The sequence below is a fragment of the Hyaloscypha bicolor genome (assembly GCF_002865645.1).
Source record: "Hyaloscypha bicolor E unplaced genomic scaffold K444scaffold_17, whole genome shotgun sequence".
NCBI classification, from domain to species: domain Eukaryota; kingdom Fungi; phylum Ascomycota; class Leotiomycetes; order Helotiales; family Hyaloscyphaceae; genus Hyaloscypha; species Hyaloscypha bicolor.
In genome coordinates, this window is record NW_020194519.1 from 1,512,045 (window position 1) to 1,533,479 (window position 21,435).

Consider the following 21,435-nt stretch of genomic DNA (forward strand, 5'->3'; position numbering starts at 1 on the left):
TAATTCCGCATTATACTTAATTATCGAGAGAATTCTACAAAAATTAGATCTGCTTCTTTTCTATCTCACAAAGCTATTTTAAAGAGTTTTGGACGTTGCGTCGAGATTTGGTGCGATTTTCCAAATGTAGCGATTTTGGTGTTCCTCGCGTTTTAGCAGATGGACGATTTTTAATGCCGCCCGCTTCGTAGAGGGGTTCACCCGACAACCGCCCACGCTAGGAACACCGAAAATTTGGGGTTTTTTAAACCGCTTAGAAAATTCTACAAACTTTCCAGATTATAGAGAATACTCGAGATATCGTGAAGATCATATCCTTTCTTTCAAGTTATGGTGTTGAGGCCTTCAAATTTTGAGTTGAGTAGTTGTGGCGTGATACCTTCTAGAATGTGTTGGGGTTTTTTTTAAGATGTCCTTGGTGGGGCTATGCTATTGGTATCTTGTACCCTTGCTGGCACGCGTTGTCAATGTCCCCCGCCTTCTCTAGAAGTTGAGTTTTGAGGAACGAGCGGGATTTAAAGACCAGAACTTGAATCAAGGATTTTCAATGGCCCTCTACGGGGTGTACTTAGCCAATTCTCTTTGAGTTTGTGCACCTTAAACTCAAGCATCCCCAAACGGCTCATTGATAGCCATCAGACGAAGTACACCGTCCAGGATTGTGGAGTCATCTAAGTGAAAGCGTGTGATAGACTGAGAGAAATCCCTTTCTTCAAAGCTCTTCGCTGCCACTCACCCTCATTCCAGAGGGCTTCAACAATCCTTTTCTTTTCCTTCCCGTTAAACTTCAACACCATCGTTGTGAGGTTGGGTAAAGGGTGTTGTTCATACTCTGATAAGAGTACGTTTAAGAAGTCAAATACTGATGTTCTGCAATCTTCAATATGAAGACATGCCAGGGTCGTAGGCAGACCTGTAAGAGCCGCTTCACATTTTTCCAGAGAGTATCGAAGTCTGGGTATATGTGGCTCTCGTTGAACAGTTGTCCGCCTATCTCTGCCAATTAATGCATAACGATCTACAATCAGTGTCCTATTAGTTGGCTGTCAGCCTAGTGGCCCCCACCCATAGATCGAGTTGCCTGGCAATGATGGGTGGGTTAGAGAACGAGGTGAGAGACTAGTGCTCACCTCAATCTTTCGAAACCCTTCAGTGAGGCAAGTGGATTGTATATGTCAATGATCTCCTCGAGAAATTCGTTTCCTCGTGCTCTTTCAAGCTGGGCCCACTCAAGACAATGTTTGGAATGTTCCAGGCCAGCTATGATTGCAAAAGGGACAAAACCGTGATCATGCACTGTTACGGCTGCCCTATGTTCATATCTGAAGCGTTGCAATGAAACGAAGCGTCCAAGGAACTCCTTTATGGCATCAGCTTCCATGCAGGCGCGGGTGAGAGTCAGATCAACAATAGAGAAGACCTGAAATGTATCCGATTGCCATTGGATGGGTGGAATTCGTTCTCCGTCCACCACTGGGTCCAACCTCCATCCGGGACCCGGACTCTCTTCCACAAGGCCACTGACCGAGAGGCAAGCTACCGACTTCAATTTCAGATATGGTAAGACGAAATCCATTTTTATCAAACTAGCAGGATATTTCATATCATCGAGATGCACACTTCGCAGCTTTGAGAATAAATGAGAGTCGGCAGAGTCCTCCTGTGCTTTGGCTGCTGCTTCAGCGACAAGCTGCACATACGGACGGTATCCTTCGGTTCGCAAAACAAGCCGCTCGACGCGAGTCGATATCAAATTTAAAAAGAACCCAAACACGACTTCATAATTGCACCGAGTCTCGAGAGACACGTACCACTCATCGCATTTCTCTTTGCCGTAGATGTCGTCCAGCAAATAGTTTCGTAATCTTTCATGCTGTTCTTGTGTCATCGAGGGTAATTTGATTTGTTGATTGGTCATTGACAAGCCTGGTTGAGCTGTAGGACTGCTGAAGGACTTGACGTATTCTGCTAGCTCTGGCCGCCGGATGATGGCTTTCATGTAGCCTTCGAGTGCTGAGGGCATCTCTCCACTGAATTCCTCGTACAATATTGGCTCAGCGATATCACGAAGACGCCGGCATACAAGCGCGACGTTTGTGAGCGGCTGCTCGAGATTGTAGAAGATCTTTTGTAGGATTTCTGTTGGGAGGCTGAGCAGAGACATGTTGGCGGATGGGATTCACATGAACGGAGCACACCCGAATGATCAGCTTGTAGGCTCGAAGCTGAAGCAGCGTCCGTAAAAACGATGTTGGAAGCACCGGTCGGAATGAAGGGATCTGTTACCTTGACACGTGCAAAGGCGGGAGGTTAAGCTCTGTGGCAGCCGGTTGGGCATGGTCACATGCCAGCGCAACCTCATGAGTTTGTCGAGTTTTTCTTTTCGTGAATGTCTTGAAATCTTTGGCTTCTCGAAGTTCATTTCCGTCTTAGTTCTTAAGACCTATCTGAGTATTTCAAGTTCCACCCCTCGAGATATCTTCCTCCGCCACTGAACTAAGCGGTTTCGCTTGCTAGTCTGGGTTTGTTGAGTAAACAGATCTTCTTACTCCGCTTTAAGAGCATTCTCTGACATTTATGATCGTTACGTTGAAACTACGACTGCTAGTTCCCAATTTCACTATTCCCCGTGTCCCAGAACAGGTCAGCTTTTATGGTTTCTTCAGCAGAGGGTGGTATCTCGGATAGGTAGAGATAAATCGTTAAGCCCCAACATAATGAAGAATGCTCAATCGTGGAGCCCCTACATCGCAAATTCAGGGTGTTCATCTGGATTGCATCGAAAGTATGGAGCGCTAGATGTTCTAGATTAAGTTTACGCCAAAGCCTTATCCTGCATGTTTGATCCTAGCGACTTTGCCGGCAAAAAACCCTCAATTGCTTGCGAACTATCATGTGGACGAGTGTTGCCCAGTTCGTCAACTTTACCACTTCTTTCAAAAATTTCATTAGTCCACCCAAGATTGAGGATATACTCCACCGATTCTGTGCAAAAAATGCTCCTTCCAAATGCGGTTGGTCTGGTCGAGCGGGGCAAACCTCGCTTAAAAAGGGGAAGGCGCGGGCCGAAGTCAACGTCCATCAACCGCGGCACCTTCCTCCCGTCCAGAAAGCAACACCATATTAGATTTAATTTGAAAGATGGTCTCGGCGCCACCTTTCTCTCCGAATTCTCGATTTGCGACCTGAATTCCAACCTTTCATCAGATCAAACACAAACACTTCAGACGCTTTCGTCAAGTAAGTGTGTTGGCATTTCACCGTTTCAGGAATAGCAGACAAGAACCCAGACGTGCTTCAAATGGATTCCGCACTTCCAGGAGCGCGATATTCTTTGGATGGGAAAGCTGGCCTTAAGCTACTCCAGCAGGTTCTCTTTCCGATGAGCCCTTCTCCGCCAACAGACGTTGTATTCCTCGAACTAGACTTCGAAGGCCAGCATCAGCACATTAAATAGATTGGAGTAGTCACTTTTGACACGAGGAACAATTTTTCGGAAAAGGGACACGCTTTAGCAGTGCGCCAGATCACCACCACGGGATTCATGAAGAACTATAAGTTCCTGTTCACTGATACCACTTATGCACCACCCCGCGAACTCGCTACTTTTCTGCCGGAATATTTTGTATCGACGATTCCGCAGAATGCGTAAGTCTCAATAAATTACGTATACCAGGAAGAGCTTTACTGATGCACCATAGACCTCTCAGACACCCAACTTCCGGAACGTCATTCTCTTTGTACGCTTATTAGGAAGAGTTTGGGGCAACCTCCCTGTTTCCATACTGGAAAAGAATTTGGATCATGCAAAAAGTTTGTCTGGCACAAAAATTAACACTTGTCTACCGCAAGCCGGACTGAGTCCCTCAAGAATGCGAATGGTAGCATTTTGAGGCTACTCCAAGGATGCTGGACCGTGTTTCCAAGGATGGCAAGTTTGATGTTTTCTATATCGGACCTATCGATAATCTCTACATAATCCGGAACAACTCTGCATTTCGCTTGGTAATCCAGAGATCAATCGATTGAGACCTGAGGGTAATTCTAGTGCCCTCTACGACATGATAGAAATTTCCGCGGTTCACATTGTGCGGAGAATAGCGATAAAGCGAATGCAATCCTTGGTCTGGTTGGAACTATTGAGGTCGACTACTCAAAGTCTGTATTCAAGCTTTGCGAGGACGTCATGAAAGCCTTTGTTTAACTGGGTCCAAGCGGTGCAGCCACTGTTCATTTCAGCCAACTTTGCAAAGAGCTCTCTGAGGATCCGCAGACGAGGACTTCTGGGAATATGAGCCTTTTCCAGGTATGGACGTGCACAAATACTACCATGCGACGAAAACATCACGGTCGAAGGATATATTGTGGTTGGGCAACTCACTTGTTTGAATCTTGTGTCGGAATGGGTGGATGACTTATTTCTCTTGACACACTCCTGGTGTAGTCTCCCATACTTACCCCAACTTCGACAATGGGAGACTCCACTGAAAAATCTTGTGAGAGCGGAGCATAAACATTTCGCCACTGATGGAATCTTGTTTTCCAATTCGGAGACTTCTAAGGTATCTCGAAGCACGGTACTATCGCTCATCACACAGGATAGAGAGGTCCCAACTCAGAAATACCAGCATACCCTCGAGCAAGCCGGATGTGATGATGGAGTTGTCGAAGAACACCCTTCTCTCTTTTTATTCTGGGCAACTAAGGTTCAGTGGGGAAGTACTCCGAATGAGCAATGGGACAGAGTAGATCAAGAAGCCGTGCCGTACCTGGAATTGGACCAGCGGGCACGCAAAACTCTGACCTGGTCTGCGGATTCCTGAACAATGACTCTGCGCTCATCACCCGTTCACTTGGGATTCAAGGAGATATCGAAATTGTTGGCCAAGCAAGAGTTGTCTCTCAAGAGCCGTTGCCCACGGACGAACCTGAAAGATACTGGCCGCCTCCAGTTTTAAACACACATGGACCAGCTGTCAGCCACAAGTCGAACATCAGCTTATCACTTGACGTAATTGCGTTGCAAGCTTTGACACGTCCAATGGAGTTTGAAAACCAGAATACCCCCAAACACTTTATGGGAGCGGTCATTGTCTGCAATCTGTACGGGCTTTTCTTGACAGACAGCTGCCTTCGTCAACAAACAAATTTGTGCACTGTTCTTTTTAAAGGCAGGTGCCTAAGTCTCTAACCAAAAAGATAAAATTGATCCCTGCTTCCTGGAAAAACGAGGCTTGTGACGACACTGTTTTTAACTCAACTCTGTAAAAGAGACTTCGGACCCCACTGATATGAAAATGGTTCAATGTCTGCATGTAAGTCCCCAGACTCCACACCAATCTCATCATCTCTACTTGCTCAACCAACACAACCAGAACATCCGCATCCAAATCCCCCCTCAACTTAAAAAGGCTCACACCACCTCCTCATCCGGTACCCTCCACGTATCCGAAATCCAACCAATGACCCACTCCCCCTTCCTCTTTCCCCCACACAATTTCACCAACGAGAAAACATTCGTGCCAACATGACTCAGCACCCCATCCCTCAAAAACTCATACGGCGTCCACACAGCTGCCAAATCACCATCAACCCTCGCCTCGCTCTTCCTCCCCTCAAACCTTTCCCCATCCTCGCCTTCCTCCCATTCCGCCAGGGCGATATTTTCTTCCAAACTCGCAGCACTATCGAATGGAATTCGATTCACGACTTCGGCGAGCGTGAGGGAGAGATGTTGTTTCCCTACTGGTGAGGAGCGTGAGGAGCGGGATGGAGAGGGGCGAATGAGCAAAGCGTGTCCGCCGGAGGGGTGGATACATGCATGCATTTGGGCTGGATTACGGGCTTTGATTCCCGAGAGGAATTTTTTGACTGTGGTAAGAGCGGCGATCTCTTCTTTGTGTGTCGAAGAGGAAGAGGTAGGAGACGACATCTTAGATTATTGAATGAAAGAATTTTGATTTTTTGAATGGGGTGAGGACCCGGGGGGCTGGGAGGGAGATCTGGAGATATAGTAATGGGTAGATGGCGGCGGCCAAGCTGATTGATGGTCCGAATAGGAAAGTGGAGTAGTTAGTAAGCACTTGCGTGGTCGCCGATGGTGGCGAAAACTACACAAGGATGCAATGACAATCCACTAGGATGAGTGATAGAGCTAAACGGCAGGAGGATTTATATGTACGTGAGGTCGAAGCCAGAATTCGCTATGGCCTGATCACCGCAGCGTGAATACACTGAACGGCGTTCACATCCAAAAACTAACTTCTGGTTCTCAATTTCCTGGACCCCTGAAGGAGTTGGAAGCGATGTGAAGCGAATCAAGGCAGAACCCGTTTTTATTCACTCGAGCGGAGATCTCATTGTATAGTGCCAAAGCACGTTGGAACATTGAAGCGGCATGCAACAAAACTCGGCTTCTGGGGTTTACTCTCCACTCCTCAAAAAACCTCAATGCCCCAAGAAACTTTTGGAACATTGTTTCGATATGCTACACAACGGCCCTACCTTCACAAGTCCAAATTCACTCGAGTTCGTGACCTTGGAACTCTCAATGTCCCAGAACCTTTTGAAACATTTGGTGCGATGTGGAACAGAACACCCTTTCCACTATTCGCTATTCACTTTCTTCCTATGTCATCAGATGAAAGGCCACTTCTCGTCTCTGAATATGGACGGAAAAGCTCACGATGCGCAACAAATCCTTCAGGACTGAAATCTACTTGGATCGGGGTGTGAAATTCCCACTTCTTGAGCTCGACCCTTTTAGCAACCTTGCTACGTGTTTGGGACAACGAGCTCACTCCAAAATAAACTTCTATCGTGCTCTGCTCGAAACCAAGTGGGAAAAGAGAATATATACGTTTCAGTGGAAGGAAGCGGCAAGGCTGTTGAGAATTGGAAACTCTCTTAACCCTCGTGGTCTTCCAGAGCTGGTGGAGATCGCACGCAATTGCCCAAAAGAGGACTGGATGTTCAAAGCATTCATTCTTGCTCATCGCTCGTATCTCATATCTCATTTCCGCCACCCTCAACCCCTCCCCCCCACAGAGCAAATCTACTCCCCAGTCATATTAACATGCACAGCCTTAATCTGCGTATACCCCGCGAGCCCCGCCTCCCCAAGTTCCCGCCCAATACCACTCTGCTTCACGCCCCCAAAAGGAATCCTGTAATCCGAATCATTACTCGAATTAATCCACACCATGCCCGCCTCGATCCTCTTCGCCACCCTATGCGCCCTCGTGATATCCTTCGTGAAGACTGCGCTGCCAAGACCGTAGGTAGTATCGTTCGCCATCTCCAGCGCCTCCTCCTCGGTCTTGAAGCTAGCAATCACGACGAACGGACCGAAGACCTCTTCGCGGAAGATCTTCATGCTGGGCTTTACACCCGTGAAGATTGTCGGTGTGATGAAGAAGCCTTTCCCAGAGGGGGAGCCCTTGGTGAACGCCTCGCCGCCAGAGACGAGCGTGGCGCCTTCTTCTTTGCCGGCTTTGACAAAGCCTAGGACGCGCTCGTACTGCGCTTTCGTGACTTGCGGGCCCTGGAAGGTGGTCTCAGCGAAGGGGTCGCCGACGACGGAGAGCTCGGCGACTTGCTTTTTGAAGGCTTCGACGAAGTTGTCGTAGAGTGAGTCTTGGACGAGGATGCGGGAGGTTGCGGTGCAGATTTGGCCTTGGTTGGACATGATGCCTTTGAAATATTAGCAAGTTTAAAAGGTCCTTTTTTTTTAGGTTTAGGAGGGAACATACCGATATGAGACCATTTCACCGCCTGCTCTAAATCCGCATCATCGAAGACTAGTAACGGTGATTTTCCACCTGTCTCCAAGGTGATATTCTTCATTGTACCAGCAGCCATCTTCATAATCTCCTTTCCGGTAGCAGTGCTTCCCGTGAAAGCAATCTTATCGATATTCACATGGGTAGCAATAGCCGCACCCGCTACTCGTCCAACACCATTCAGAATATTGATGACACCAGGCGGGAACCCAGCCTCCTTAATCAGATTCGCTAAGTAGAGAATGCTCAACGGTGTCTGCTCAGCAGCCTTCATCACAATCGTATTCCCGCAAGCCAGTGCAGGTCCCAGTTTCCAAGCCGCCATCGCAAGCGGATAGTTCCACGGAATAATCTGTCCGCAGACACCGACCGGCTCGCGGATCGTGTATGCGAACTTCGCTGGCCCGGTGTCGATGACCTGGCCGTGGATCTTATCCGCATATCCACCATAGTACTTCAGTACGCCAACTACCTCCCCCACATCACCGAGAGAGTCTCCGTATGGTTTGCCGTTGTCCCATGTCTCGATCGTGGCTAGTGTGTCTGCGTGCTTGGCGACGAGGTCAGAGAGGACCATCATCAAGTTGCCGCGATCCGTGGGGGACATGTCGCGCCATGAGGGGTCTTTGAATGCCTTGCGGGCTGCTGCAACGGCGGTGTCGACATCGTCCACGCTAGCGGCGTAGACGGAGGTAATATCGGATTCATCGCTGGGAGAGTGTTAGCAATATTTTGGATGTTGGGGAAATTGGGAGCTTGGTCAGCTTACGTGGGATTGATAGAGGTAATCTTCTTTCCATCGCTGCTCTTCACCCACTCGTTGTTGATGAAGAGGCCGGTTGGCTGGGTGTACTTCCTGCCATTGGGAGCAGTAAGCTCAATGGAAAGATCGGACATCTTTCTCGTAGAGCTGAAGGACCGTGAGAACGATATCTCGAGCTTGATGGCTTTGTTTGTACAGAATGGCCGGAGAGGCGAGGAGATTGATAAGTGAGACAATGAAGATTCACTGAGCTTGTGAAACACAGTCCTGCGGAGATGTGCTGGCAGAGGTAGAAGTTGTTGGTACATCAGAATCAGAAGTAGATGTGAGGTCACGCAGGAGAAGGTTTTATGCCGGCATATCAAAGGTGGGTGCTTGCGGATGGTCGAGAATAGCTTCCCCAGAGGGCAAGGCGCAAGATGACGTTCGAGCTTTGGGCCTATCAGTTTTCGGTGATAGGATAAACTTGCCTATTCGAGACTAGCATGCATTGCCCCGCAAGAGCTCCGCGTCAGAAATGTTGTAGAGCTTCAATATTTCAAATTGCCACGACCATCGGACAGTTCAAAGGCTGTAATATAGAAGATAGCAGGAGAAATATTGTTGAAGACCACTTCTAATGGATACCACGTTGAAGTAGCAGCACTCGGCCCTTGCAATATCGGATGAAAGCTGTTCCATCATCCAAGCTACCCCTCACTGCACGTGATGAAATCAATACAATCAACGCTTCAAGTAATCTTGGCAAAAATACGAGTGTATTGTCTGCGCCTGCAGATGCAGAATGCCTCCCAAACTCCCAAACATAACACTTACACCGTCTTCGTACAGTACAGTCTGATTTTTATATACCCGTCCGTTTCCAATCTTTACAACCCGTTAAATGCTTTCTTCCACTCTTGATCCGATCCGGTCCAGCCCAGTCCAGTTTTTGTCCTCCTCTCCCACCTCAAAAGCACAAATGCCACACCAACCAAGACTCCCGCTGCCGAGCCCCAAGAACACCGTCCCCTCTCCGTGCAGTGCAAAGCATCCCACCACACAAACTCCGTGCTCAAACGCAAGATACAACAACAACAAACGCAACAAAAACAATAAGACATGCTTGAGAAGAAAATAGGTATATCCAGATAACACTAAAATGGTATGCGCCTCCAGGGGTATAAACTCGCTATCCGGGGTCGGGAGAATAATATATGACGTCGGTCGCCCAACAATGCAGCTCTTCTGATGCGCTCGTTCATGAATGACTGGGAAATCGAAATCGAGAAGGAAAAGGTAGAATACACAAAGTAGATACAGCAGGTGATGTCCGCCGAGGGACAGCTGTCGTTGGTCTCGCTCGCTTAGCAAGACTATGTTTGTCGGGATGTCGTCAAAGGTGGTACGAAGATAGGAAAGGCGTCGTGCAAGCGAAATATGATGTACTGTTGATCCATCACAACCCGGTCGCTCCTACTGGGCTATTGGATCATTGTCGTCGTCCGCCCTCCCCAGGCCATCCTCGCTCGAAAGGACCCCGCGAGTAGGGGTCATAGGGCGGTGGAGGCCCTGCCGTCGTCGCAGGGGGAATGCTGGTGCTCGTTGTCAGGGGAGCAGCCGTGTTATCGATCCGCAGGGGGGGAAGACTCGTCGGTCCCTGACCAGGCCCCGGAGGGTACCCAGATGCTTGAACAGGTGGTAACGTCGAGGCTGGGGGTAGTGAGTAAGGCGGTAAGCTGGTGAAGTCGCCCTGAGCGTCTGTCCTTCGCCTTCTTGGTGCCCGTTCGGAAGTGCTCTCAGGGGCTTGAAATCCCATCTGCGAAGGTGGAAGCGGAGGTGGAGGATTTCCCATTTGGGACATCGACCCCTGGAACGACCCAGGCCGCATGCTTTGCGGACTTGGAGGGGCTTGCATGACCAGGTGTCTCATGTCGGGAGTCCTGTAAACCACATCACGAAAACGGTCTCGCTCGGCGCGGTAAAAGTCCCTTTCCTGCTCCACCTCCCTGACCTTTCGCTCCAATTCTCTCGTTTGCTGCTGAAGCTTCTCGATATTACTATTAGCCTCCTTCTCTTTCTCCTTTCGGCGTTGACGAAATCGCGCTGAGGCTCCTGCGTTGCGCGCGCGCTTTTCGTCAGCTAACCGCGATGCTTGGTGCACATCCACAGGTACATGATACGTGCCTACGGGCGTGCTGAAAGTCAGGACATGAACGGGATCTGATGCTGACGCCTGCCTTGAGCTGCCTGCACTGCCCTGGAGACCGCTGCCTTCTGTCTGGGGAGCTGGAGCGCTGTACGGACCTTCAGGTTGTCCCGTCGGCCCTTGAAATTGCATGCCACCTCCTTGCTGCTGCTGCTGCTGCACCATCGAGGTTCCATACGACGAACCCGGATAATAAGATGTGGTGGTTTGCGGCGTTTGTCCACTTTTGTAGAGAAACGAAGCCGGGGATGCCTGGCTTGACGAAGGATTGTGTGATGAGGCTGAGATGGAGGGACTGGTACTTTGCGAGGCTGGTGCTCGTCCAGGAGCCTGCATGGTGCTCCCACTTGCTCGTCGTGGGGCGATGGTTGGAGTTGAGGCTGATTGTGGGAAGCCATACTGCTGCTGCTGCTGCTGCTGAGGTTGCCCTGGAGGAGTGGGCATGGGAGGGACTTCAGATGCTGGGGATGGACCAGGTTCTGCTGTGTAAGGCCGTCCTCTTGATGGTAAGAAAGGGGACCGCTGTGCATCGATCGTCGCGGGGCTCGTACCCCTTCCAGAGCTGAACGTACGAGATGGAGATCTTGCTGTTAAAATTCGGCGATTTCTAGGATATGGCGCACTGTAGGCCTCCGTTGTAGGGGGAGTGCTTGAGGGGGGTTGTTGGCCTGAGAATGGATGTGCTGTCATTCCTACTGGGCTGGCTCTAAACTGGGAAGCTGGTCCAACAACTGGCGACTCGGTAGCAGCTTCACTGAGACGACGACGGCTCGAGTGCCCGCTGGCCTCGGATTCCGCTGGATTCAACATGGAGTGAACGCCTAGATCTCTAGATGGGCCCGATGATCTCCAATCTTCTCCGGATGGCGCAGGTTGGGCAGCACGAGCATGTTGTGGGGACGACTGGAGCTGCTGAGGATATCCCCGACTTTCAGGCTCTTGCTGATGCCTTTCTCCCTGTCGTCCCCCCGGTGGAGGGTCATCTCGAAGCTGCACCGGCGGTAGAGTAATCCTTTGGCCATCGGGAGGCGAGCGAGATGCAGGACGAGACGCAGGAGGCCTCTGCGACATCGAGTCCTGATCCCCTAACCCTGGACGGTCCCGAGGACCGGCACATTGACGTTTCCCACTTACTTCCCAACTCTGTCGATAGCTGTGAAGCTTGAATACAAAGTCAGCGTAACCTTTTTCGAGCACCTCTGGGGCTTTCCCCGGGAATCGTGTTAGTTTTGGCGAAGTCCGTGGACCGTCTGCAAAAGCAACAAATGGTGGGTTCTCGCGCAACGGCCGATTCAAAAGTTCTGGTACAGCCAGAGCGAATGTGGGATTGGGCTTGCCAATAAGGCTTCCCAGCGAGCGGTGAAGGGGCAGCGCTGCACCAGCTTATTGGTATTCTGAGCTAGGTGGCTCACAGTATTTCGTTTTATCGTCCAGAGCGGAGCATTGTTTGTGCGCCGCACCGAGACTTATAAAGTGACTTATTTTCTTGTTCTTGCTGCTGCGCGTGTGTGAATGTTTGGCAGGGGTGGTCGCCGGCGTTGGATGACAATGGAGGAGCCTGCGTCTATCTACACTATCGAAAGACTTCTGAAAGCAGCTGATCACTGTACCACCAGGTCACTGGATGTCAGTTGCTGTGCGTGCGATTGGGAGGACCAGTGGTAGGAGCAGCTCCAGAGAACCTACAGAGAGTGGGGAGCGGTCCAGCTAGACGGACCACTCATGAGCTTCAAGAGCGGTCAAGACTCGCGAGTGGTTGGGGAAAACAAATAGACTGAGGAAGAGTAAGACTCTGCGCGGTCGAATTCTTGTTACAGGCTGGCGAGGGAGCCCGTCACAGGAGATCGTGTCTGTTGGATGGCTGAGGGTTGTTTGTTGCTGATGACGCTTTTAGCTTTCCGCAGAAGCTGCTCACCAGCAGCAGCAGCGCAGCAGCAGCAGCAAGCATTATTCTTTCTGCACGGGAACCCCCAAGCTTTTTGGGTCACCTTTCGATGGGAGCCAGGTCCACGCCATGCCCACAGACGCGCTCACCGTCCCAGCACCAAAGAGATCATACAGTCCAGGGTTGACGAAAAAGGGTGGGTCTCTTGAGAAGAGCGAGCTGGGGTGCGTGGAGGCTGCAGCCGGTGGTTGCAGCAGCCAAGGTACCGGGGCCAGCATGTGCTGCGATAATTCCTGGCATGGGGTCATTGGGGCCATGAGCAATGGCTGGCTGCTAGGCCGAGAGGCTTTGTTCCCACTCCCCAGGGCCCGAGGAACTTTGTGGTGGAGGGGCCGCTTTGGGAGGGGGGGGGGGGGGGGGGGGGGGGGGGGGGGGGGGGGGGGGGGGGGGGGGGGGGGAGAGGAGGAGGAGGAGAGAGGTGGAAGGGGGAAGGGGGCGGTGGTGGAAGAGTGGGCCCAAGGCGGAAGGCGGGAGACCATGCGCACCGGCACCGCGCACCGCTCTCTGCGCAGCGCAGACTCGGACCCTTGTGTATCACGTTATATTATGGGGACCGGGCCCCCGCTGGGGCTGGGTGCTGGAGTGGAACACTGGAAACAGCCTGATGGAACGGCCTGATGGAACGGCCTGCAGCTGGCGGTGACGAGTAAGAAGAATCCCAGGGCAGGGCTGCCTACCCATTGGTGATAATTTGCTGCTTTGGGCCTTTTCACTCTCCTCCTGCTTCCTCCAGGGCCCCAAACTCGCTCCTCACTCGCTCGGCGCAAGCACAACCGTTAGCCAGCACTGCAGCAGGCTCCAGCAGGCCCCAGCCGACCCAGCAGACCCAGCAGCGAAATTGCGCCTCCGCCTGATGACAGCCAGCTGCCCGGCCAGGCCAAGCCAGGTACCGGTGCCGCCTCAATCTCCAGCGCCGTCACAAGTCACTCAGCTCCAGGCCAGGCTGAAGGGAGGAGGGAAGGCCGGAAAGCAGAGGAGCGATCCTCTTGGTGCGAATGGGCATAGCATTGGTGATCGATGTGAAGGAGGCTGGACTGGAGATGAACAGGACTGCGACTTTGGCGTTGCTGGCGCACACCACGAACGCCCTGCAATCAATCACGCACAGCACAGCACAGTACTGGACGGCACCCAGTGCGTCACTGGGGACTAGTCGTTGCTAAATTGGCGGTGCTTCTCCCGCGCTCATCTTGATGCCATGCATGCCCTGCATAGATTACATGCTTGATCTGTCGCTGGCGAGTGTATCGCACTGCAGTAGTATCCGCCGCCTGCAGGAAGAACTGGTTTGTTCGGGACCGTTCCCTTTCCCAACTGGCGAGGGGCCAGGCACTGACTACAAAACGGTCCTGGATCCGCTGCATCAAACTGCAGGTGGGTGTGGAGACCTGCACGAACAGAACAGCTGCAGTTGCCTCGCGTTGAGCTTTGGTAGTGATTCCCAGCCAATGGGCCAGCTCAGCTGGTGCAGGGCGACCATAAGCATGGAGAACTGAGGACGAGGCTTCAAGCGTCTTCTCCACCGCAAGGATCTGGCGAACCATGTTCTCTGCCCAGGCTGTTCTTTTCTTCTGGACGCCTTCCCCGAGAGCTTGCCGGCCGTCGGGCTTTGAGCTGGTCCTGGTGAGCCAGCATGCAAAATGAGGAGAAACACACGCTGCACTGCTGCACTGCTGAGTCCTTTTTCTTGGGCTAGGGCTTCATACGTGTGAAACCGAGACCTCTCAGCAATAATTTCCAGCCCTGCAAGAATTGTTCCCTTGTCAGGATTCGAATAACTGCCACCAGCAGGGTTGTTGGAAATGCTCAGTCCGGAGTCAAGTCAATTTAGCTTGATCCCAGGAGTCCACGAGAACCCAGGTTGCACCCTTGCCGGCTTACCCTTGGGGCAACGCCGTCAAGAAGATGCACAGGAACAACTGCAGCATGATGTCGGAGAGCCCGGCTCACAAATGCCCCAATGCCAACGTTTCGAGGAGGTGCTTTTTAAGTCTAGATACTATACCGTATTTCTTCTTGCACGAAGCAATTCTCGGTTTGCCTAGTACGTCAATTCTCTGGAACGCTCAGCTCCTCCTACCTTTAACTTGATTTGCCCGCAATAGAATACTGTAAAATGATCTTGCATCCATGTCCATATAACTTCGGGTGTGTGTTCGTTCTCGGCTCGACCCACACCGCAACCTTTCCCTTTCATAGTTCATACAGACGCGTAGCGTCCACCCTTCGTTAAGCAGGTCCGTACCGATGAAGCGGCAGCAAGATGAGCTGCAGGAGCGCCTGCTGCACACTGATAAGTCTGACATCCTTGGCAGACCCCGATTGGGATTTCCAGAAGGCCGGAACCCTCGTTCTCAAGTCGTTCAGACAAACCTCCGAGGCCGATTCCCGACATTTCTTCATGGATCTAGATCAATTACGCAAGGAATGCATCGGACGACAACCTTCTTCAAAGCTTCCACCCGTGAATGCCAACTTGGATTTATATTAGAGTAGTCATGCGCAGCACCACCTGCCGCTGAGGATAATGTTTGGGATTTCTTCCGCCAATCCATACTGGACTTCGGTGCATCGCGGCCCAAAGTGCCATCCCCAGGCATCCGTACCTGACGCGAAGATCTTGCTGCATCCAAGTCCAAATGTAGATCTATGGAAAGGGAAAGCGGATCCAGCACTCCCGAAACCTGATTCCTCAACCACCGTGCCTTTTCTGAGTCTTCTCAAGGGTGCTCGGGAAAAGTCTCGAAGCTCACTGTCTAGCTGTAGAATTGGTGACGATCGCGGTGGGGAGAGCTGTCCCTTTATGATGAAACGCTGAAGATGTGATTTGGTGTGATTTGGTGTGATTGAGATGTGACAGACGAAAAGCAGTCTAAATTTGTTCGTGGTCGTTAAGCGTCAAACAAACCAACTGGGCCATGGCCCATGGATCAATTGGCATGGGGAAGAGCCGAGCTTTCGCTTCATGGTCAGGATCACAGGATGCGTTGTGGGAACTGGTGGTAGTCTGGTGGCTGGAGGGTGTCTCAAGTCGGTGATTATGTGTACGCCATTTGTCTCTCAACGTCGAGGGTGATTGGCCTTGATGCTCTCGCGGAGGCCCAGCAAATGGAGTCGCTAACGGCGCATGAGAAGGTCGACTGGGAAGCCGGATCCCTCAACCAGGCAACCTTGTCCTAATTGACATGGCCGGCAAGTGCTCCGGTGTTGTATTACCATCCCCAAAAAGGTCATCTTGACTCGAGCTGCGGCAGGCTGGCAGCACGAGGCTGGCAATTCTCCGAGGAATGAGTGGAGAAGGTGAAGTTGCGAATCCGGCGATCGTTGCAACGCTGGCGGACTGGGGGGAATGGCTTCGAAGAACAAAGAAGCAGCAGCAGCAGCCGGCAGACATGGCTTTGCCTCCGTCCTCGATGTGACGAGAGAAGGAGAAGGCGTTGAGCAGCAGCAGGCGAGGCAAGCTGGAGCTTGCAGGCTAAGCGAAAGACCTGGAAGCGGATGCATGTCTCCTAAACTCAATAAACGACTGATGAGCAGGTACTCCGTGCCCCCATCACCATTCACAGCACCGCTCCCACTACTGCTGCAAAATCAAGCAGCAGCATAGCATGACGCTTGTGCCCCGCGGGCATGCTACTCCTGAGCTGCTGAACTTCCTTTTCTTCATGCCCGCCAAGGTATATATGAGGCTCTTATCCCAGGCTTTCGCGTCCCAGCGCACAATATTCCCCCAGATACAGGCCCGAGGGTCCCGGATGGAACACGAATCGCTCTCGCCAGCTTCAAACCCAGGTCCGGGAGTCCTCGCCAGTCCTCACCAGTCCTGGCCCTGTGATTTGATCATCTCCCTGCGTACGACGTATCCACAACGGTAATCTTCCTGTCTTGCCCGAAATTCGCGTGTCCCGTTCCCCAGTTAGCCTCCCACAGCAACGGTAAAGCGCGCCTAACCAGTGCGGATACCACTGCGCTGGATCACTTCTCCCGAACCCCGTTGAGGTCAGGGCAGGGTATGAGTAGGCTCAGGTCGACCGTTCCGGCGCTGCACACCGACAAGCATGGCGAAACAACCCTGGTTTGCCCAGGAACGGGCGGGATGCTGCCGCGGCGGCCAAGTCAGCGGTCCTTGCTGTGTGTCACGGTGAGATCGAGAAAGGCGAGGTACTGTGCGGAGTATGTTTCTCATCTCCATGCGACACACAACACAAACTTCCTCTTTTCGACCGGTTTGCGACGTCATGCTACAGGTAGGAAACCTGCCTGTGCGAGCATCAATGCGTGGCCACTGGCCACACATTTTCCCAGCCTTATTCTGTGGAACCGCAACTCGAGGCGAAATGCCCGCGCCGTCGTGAGCGAACCACGCCAGCCTGTCGTCCCAGGCAAAAGTGAGGCACCCAAGCCAGAGATGGGATGAGGCTTGCCCAGCGCCTTGCTGATTGGCCCCCGTGTTTCCATGAGCACCGCCGCACCTGTGCGTCCGGTCTTCATGCGGGAGCTGCATGTTTGCTGCATGTTTCTCGCAGTGAATGGCGGTCATGTGCAGGCTCGGTTGGCTCTTGACGGGCTGGATTCGAACTTCGAAGTCTCCAACAGGAAAAGGAGTGCTGCAAACTGCATGTTGAACGTAAACTTCCCGAGCAAGTGCTGACAAGGGGCTCGAGAGCGGACCCTGCGAAAATCCGTTTGAGATGGTCCCAAGTCTCACTGTCCCGCAGCTCCCGCTCCGCCTCGAAAGCCTCACCCCATGAGTTTGGATGTCAAATCATCTGGAGTGCGTTTGTGATCCCTGAATTGGACGACGAGTTTCTGGGCGGAGATCTCTGCCTTGGACTTGCAGCTCTAGCGATAAGCCTCTCTCGCATGCGAGACGAAGAAGCAATTCCTAATTCCTATTACTGCACCACATGATTCATGACACAAAAGTTCGTCCCGAGTGTAACACGACTCCGACAAAACTTCCGAATCCTATTAGGAAACGCAAGGCGACACATGAATTGCTTTTTATAGCATCAAATCCATGCGTCAGGTCTCTCAGCCTCCGCGATTTCGTCATGAAGGACAAGATGATATCAGAAACGTTATGTATCACCAACATGTCAGGCACGAGGTCAGTGCAGATGTAATTGCCGGACAGGGCGTTGAACAACGGTCTGCCGGTTACGAACATCACACGGAGCAGGTAAGCACCCCTGAGTTGTTGGTCCATCGAGGGAGTGACGTTGGTGTGTTGTGATGGCGCTTAGGCAGGTGATGGGTCCTCATGCACGTGCTTTTGACGCAGCTTGACCCTGGTGTGGATAGAGCTTTGGGCACAGGTGCACACACCGCTTCAATCTTCCACGGTGCGCGGGAAAACCTTTGCGGTGAGCATTCTCTCGTTTCTATTCTGCGAACTGGCGGTCAACAAGAGATCCGAATAGACACGCTGGCAATGGCGGAGCACAATGGAGACTATTGATTGTCGGTGAGGGAGATGCAGCAGTCTGCGTTGATAGTGTCGTAGCTGCACAACCTCCGAAGAACAGTCGAAGAGGCGCTCACTAAGACGCCTCAAGTGAGGACTTGGGCTTTAAGGCTGCAGGTGTGCAGCGCTGCAGAAACATCCAAGATGCAAGGAATCCCGGTTCTTTCGCCGAGATGGCGGCTGCATTTCAAAAGCATGACATACGGTCCCTTCTTGCATAGGCCCAACCAAACTTTTCGGTCGGCGAAAACTCTATTTTGCTCGTTCAAAGACCTCGTCGAATTAGGCTCATCACGGAGGCAGTAGTCTAGTGGCCGATGCATCACAACGTGGAGCACGAAAGTCAAATCCAACACGGAAATGATTGCTTCGAACGACCCTCCAAATTACCTCCCACTCGGAGCCCATCGCCATTCGATGCACTTCATTTTCAAGTATGTCTCACGAACTAGGTCTTCGAAGTAGACAAGGTCAAAAGCAATTCCCGAAGTGGACACTGTGATTCAAGACACCAAAAAGGAGCCGCAAGTCCAAAGTAGCATTTCCAGACCCCAAGCCGCAAAGTACCAGGATACCGGAGAAAAGCTAGCAAACGGAACTGTGTTTGACGACTTTCTGGAGTCGAGTTGGCCGCATCACCAGTATTTGGAGAGTGAAGATCGAACGAGCCTCAAGCTGAGCAATAACCAATTACACAGCATGCCACGTTCCGCATGAAGGGAAAGACACCGATAGGGGGAAAGGGCCTTATCTGAGCCACCAGATTGTTGGTTGTAGATCTGATTTTGCCTCATACCGGACCGAGCAAGAGACGCAAAACATCTAGGCAAAAGCGGCCCAAAATATCCGCCACAACATCCAAACAATAAAACCACGAGAACTTTTTGCGACAAGTTCTGCTTATCAGACAGTTGATCCTCCGGGCGAAACCGGCATTGAGGGACGCGGAATTCAGGCCCGTCAACCGCCTAAACAGAAGAGATTCCCAAGCGGAATATATATGCGAGCTTGGCAGCTTGAACTCGTGCCTCACGCCACATTCCGAAAATTTCCACTGACTCATTATACCCGTCTCCCAGCAATTCCCTTTTTCTTGCTTTTTCAAAACTTTCACTCACCGAATTTGAAGCGAAATTCTTCATCGCGCCATCAGGTCCATTGGCGGCTGTCTCGCGGAGCTCCCCTCAAGTCCGCGGCCGCCAAGTGGATGAGATCACCACAAGCCCCCCACTGCGGCCCCGCCCCACCAAGGGATCAACACCACGATGTTTCTGTCGTGGTGGAAATGGTTTCTCTCTTTTTTCTATCCTCAGACCTCGCCTACCATGACCGGAATAAAACAATGGGTTGTCAAAGAGCCATGGCTCGACCTCCATTGCGAGTTAGGCGAAGGGCCGTATTACGAAGTCGCAACAAATACGCTGCGTTTCGTGGACATTAAAAAGAAAGAACTGCATACAATCAATGTTGCCCAAGAACCGATGAGCTTAAAGACGCTGCAGCTGGATATGCCCATTGGAGTCACGGCCAACATCGAGGGCGACAATCCGCAAGAGAAGATCCTGATTGCTGGGAAGAGTGGGATTTACATTTTGGAGCGGAAGACAGGCGAGGTTGAACTATTGAAGAAGTTCTATGATAACGAGGAGAAAGACGAGAGGCTGAGGAGCAACGATGGCGCGGTGGACCCGCAAGGCAGGTTCTGGGTCGGCACTATGAATGACTTCTGGCTTGGAGACGTCTATGCAGAAGGTACGCCATACGCCATCCACCTGTGGATCCCCATGCTCTGTCTTAGGCCCCTAAATTGAAAGTCCCTCTCCCTGTTCCTTTTCCCCCTCTGAGTGGAGAGTCTGATTTGGAATGTCTGCAAAAGCAACAAGCATCAGCAAGTCACATCATATCACGTGATATCAGCTTCCTTTTCATTCCCCACGTCTCATCCTTTGTTCGGGCAACACGCTGAAGAGGCCCAGTGGGGCATAAGCATAGCATAGCGCCAAAGCACCGCACCGTAGATCAGTGTAACACCCCACTAACCCACGCACCCTAGGCTCATTATTCCGCTTCAACTCCGACCTCTCCCGAACAACTCTAAAAACGGACCTCACAATCCCCAACAGTGTCGGCTGGTCCCTCGACCACAAGACCCTCTACTTCGTCCACACAACCGCCAAGCACATCCTCGCCTACACCTACTCGCCCACCACCGGCTCCATCTCTGACGAACGCATCTTTTACCAACACCCTGGTCCTGGCTTCCCCGACGGATTCCGGATCGATAAGGAAGGCTTTATCTGGCAGGCGATTTATGGGGAGGGGAAGGTGTTGAGGATTAGTACGGAAGGGAAGGAGGGGAAGGTTGTTGGGGAGGTGAGCTTCCCAACGAGAAATATCACTTGTCCCGTTTTTGTGGGAACAGAGATTTGGGTTACTACTGCGGCGGAGGAGGATGAGAGGGAGGTTGAGAGTCTGAGGTACGGGGGTGGGATTTTTAAGTGCGATGTTGGTGTTGGAGGGAGGAAAGAGTTTGAGTTTAGACTTGAGAGGGATGTTTAGAGGGGAGGCGATTTTGGGGTGGTGATTTGGTGGGAAAGTTTATAGAGCTTAGAACAGACGGCTAGATTTCTTGGTATAGGAGAAGTGGTTGTCGACATCTTCTGATATACCCGTTCTCACTCCTACTAACTCGATGACCAGGTAAATCAGGCTGGATTCTGCAGGCCCACCCAACCATTGAGCAACAAGCAGGTGCTTGTGCTAGTCCAAAGGGAACTGGATGTATCGCTGGGAAAATTGAGAGTTCTATATGGAGGGCGTTAGATGTTTGCATTGTGGAGGTTAGATGTACTTTTTATTTTTGGCGTACTGGTTAGATCGCAAGAATTGCTGGTTATGAAAATGTCCTCGAGTGATGAATTCCCAGTTGGCGAGTTGGCCAACGTCCCTATGACCTTTGTCAGATTGCTTTGCATCTTTCTTTGTACTTCGGAATGCAATTGCAAAGTCTCCATACGTGTAGGCTATTCTGGAGCAGGCAATAAGAGAGCAGTTAAGAGAGCAGCATCCTTCTTCCCGGCATCCGCTTTTGTTGAATCTCATGAGGGTAGATCTGGAGTACGATAACAAAGCCGGGAGGATTGGCCTGGGGATGAAGGCAAATTTTGTACTTCCCTTCTTCGGGTTGCAATCCGTGATTGACATCTCGATCACTTGGATCCACTGCGACATGGGCTTGGCCTCTACAATTCAAGAGCAGCACGTTTCTATAATTAAGGCCCTGACCATCAT

At 51.6% G+C, this 21,435-nt stretch overlaps 8 protein-coding genes across 8 annotated transcripts; 2 read left to right on the top strand and 6 right to left on the bottom strand.

Annotated features, from left to right (window-relative positions):
• Nucleotides 1-603: 603 nt before the first annotated feature.
• On the bottom strand, nt 604-2,164 carry K444DRAFT_705622 (uncharacterized protein; the record flags this gene model as incomplete). The annotated part of the gene is made up of 3 exons (XM_024888114.1): nt 604-671; nt 737-870; nt 1,131-2,164. 3 exons carry the CDS (start codon nt 2,162-2,164, stop codon nt 604-606), a joined length of 1,236 nt encoding a protein of 411 aa, XP_024741863.1.
• A 673-nt stretch (nt 2,165-2,837) lies between these two features.
• K444DRAFT_705624 (uncharacterized protein) lies at nt 2,838-3,559 on the top strand (the record flags this gene model as incomplete). Its single annotated transcript, XM_024888115.1, has 2 exons — nt 2,838-3,240; nt 3,270-3,559. The coding sequence occupies 2 exons, from the start codon at nt 2,838-2,840 to the stop codon at nt 3,455-3,457; spliced, it is 591 nt and encodes a 196-aa protein (XP_024741864.1). The 3' UTR covers nt 3,458-3,559.
• Nucleotides 3,560-5,154: 1,595 nt separating this feature from the next.
• K444DRAFT_608640 (uncharacterized protein) lies at nt 5,155-6,004 on the bottom strand. Its single transcript, XM_024879429.1, has one exon. It carries the CDS (start codon nt 5,930-5,932, stop codon nt 5,414-5,416), a length of 519 nt encoding a protein of 172 aa, XP_024741865.1. The 5' UTR covers nt 5,933-6,004; the 3' UTR covers nt 5,155-5,413.
• A 1,050-nt stretch (nt 6,005-7,054) lies between these two features.
• K444DRAFT_625584 (putative aldehyde dehydrogenase) lies at nt 7,055-8,678 on the bottom strand (the record flags this gene model as incomplete). The annotated part of the gene is made up of 3 exons (XM_024882544.1): nt 7,055-7,692; nt 7,752-8,491; nt 8,551-8,678. The coding sequence occupies 3 exons, from the start codon at nt 8,676-8,678 to the stop codon at nt 7,055-7,057; spliced, it is 1,506 nt and encodes a 501-aa protein (XP_024741866.1).
• A 1,337-nt stretch (nt 8,679-10,015) lies between these two features.
• On the bottom strand, nt 10,016-12,456 carry K444DRAFT_640673 (uncharacterized protein; the record flags this gene model as incomplete). Its single annotated transcript, XM_024884518.1, has 4 exons — nt 10,016-10,677; nt 10,870-11,885; nt 12,354-12,414; nt 12,450-12,456. 4 exons carry the CDS (start codon nt 12,454-12,456, stop codon nt 10,016-10,018), a joined length of 1,746 nt encoding a protein of 581 aa, XP_024741867.1.
• Nucleotides 12,457-13,801: 1,345 nt separating this feature from the next.
• K444DRAFT_660141 (uncharacterized protein) lies at nt 13,802-14,605 on the bottom strand (the record flags this gene model as incomplete). Its single annotated transcript, XM_024886426.1, has 2 exons — nt 13,802-14,291; nt 14,559-14,605. The coding sequence occupies 2 exons, from the start codon at nt 14,603-14,605 to the stop codon at nt 13,817-13,819; spliced, it is 522 nt and encodes a 173-aa protein (XP_024741868.1). The 3' UTR covers nt 13,802-13,816.
• A 4,864-nt stretch (nt 14,606-19,469) lies between these two features.
• On the top strand, nt 19,470-21,111 carry K444DRAFT_705634 (putative calcium homeostasis protein Regucalcin; the record flags this gene model as incomplete). Its single annotated transcript, XM_024888116.1, has 2 exons — nt 19,470-19,896; nt 20,198-21,111. 2 exons carry the CDS (start codon nt 19,470-19,472, stop codon nt 20,701-20,703), a joined length of 933 nt encoding a protein of 310 aa, XP_024741869.1. The 3' UTR covers nt 20,704-21,111.
• Nucleotides 20,736-21,275, bottom strand: K444DRAFT_608646 (uncharacterized protein). Its single transcript, XM_024879430.1, has 2 exons — nt 20,845-21,275; nt 20,736-20,790 (listed from the first exon to the last, which is right to left on the bottom strand). Exon 1 carries the CDS (start codon nt 21,244-21,246, stop codon nt 20,986-20,988), a length of 261 nt encoding a protein of 86 aa, XP_024741870.1. The 5' UTR covers nt 21,247-21,275; the 3' UTR covers nt 20,736-20,790; nt 20,845-20,985.
• Between the last annotated feature and the right edge of the window lie 160 nt (nt 21,276-21,435).

What these genes read in the sequence shown, in the direction of transcription:
- K444DRAFT_608640 (XM_024879429.1), bottom strand. Translation starts at nt 5,932, where the DNA reads ATGTCGTCTCCTACCTCTTCCTCTTCGACACACAAAGAAGAGATCGCC.
- K444DRAFT_608646 (XM_024879430.1), bottom strand. Translation starts at nt 21,246, where the DNA reads ATGAGATTCAACAAAAGCGGATGCCGGGAAGAAGGATGCTGCTCTCTT.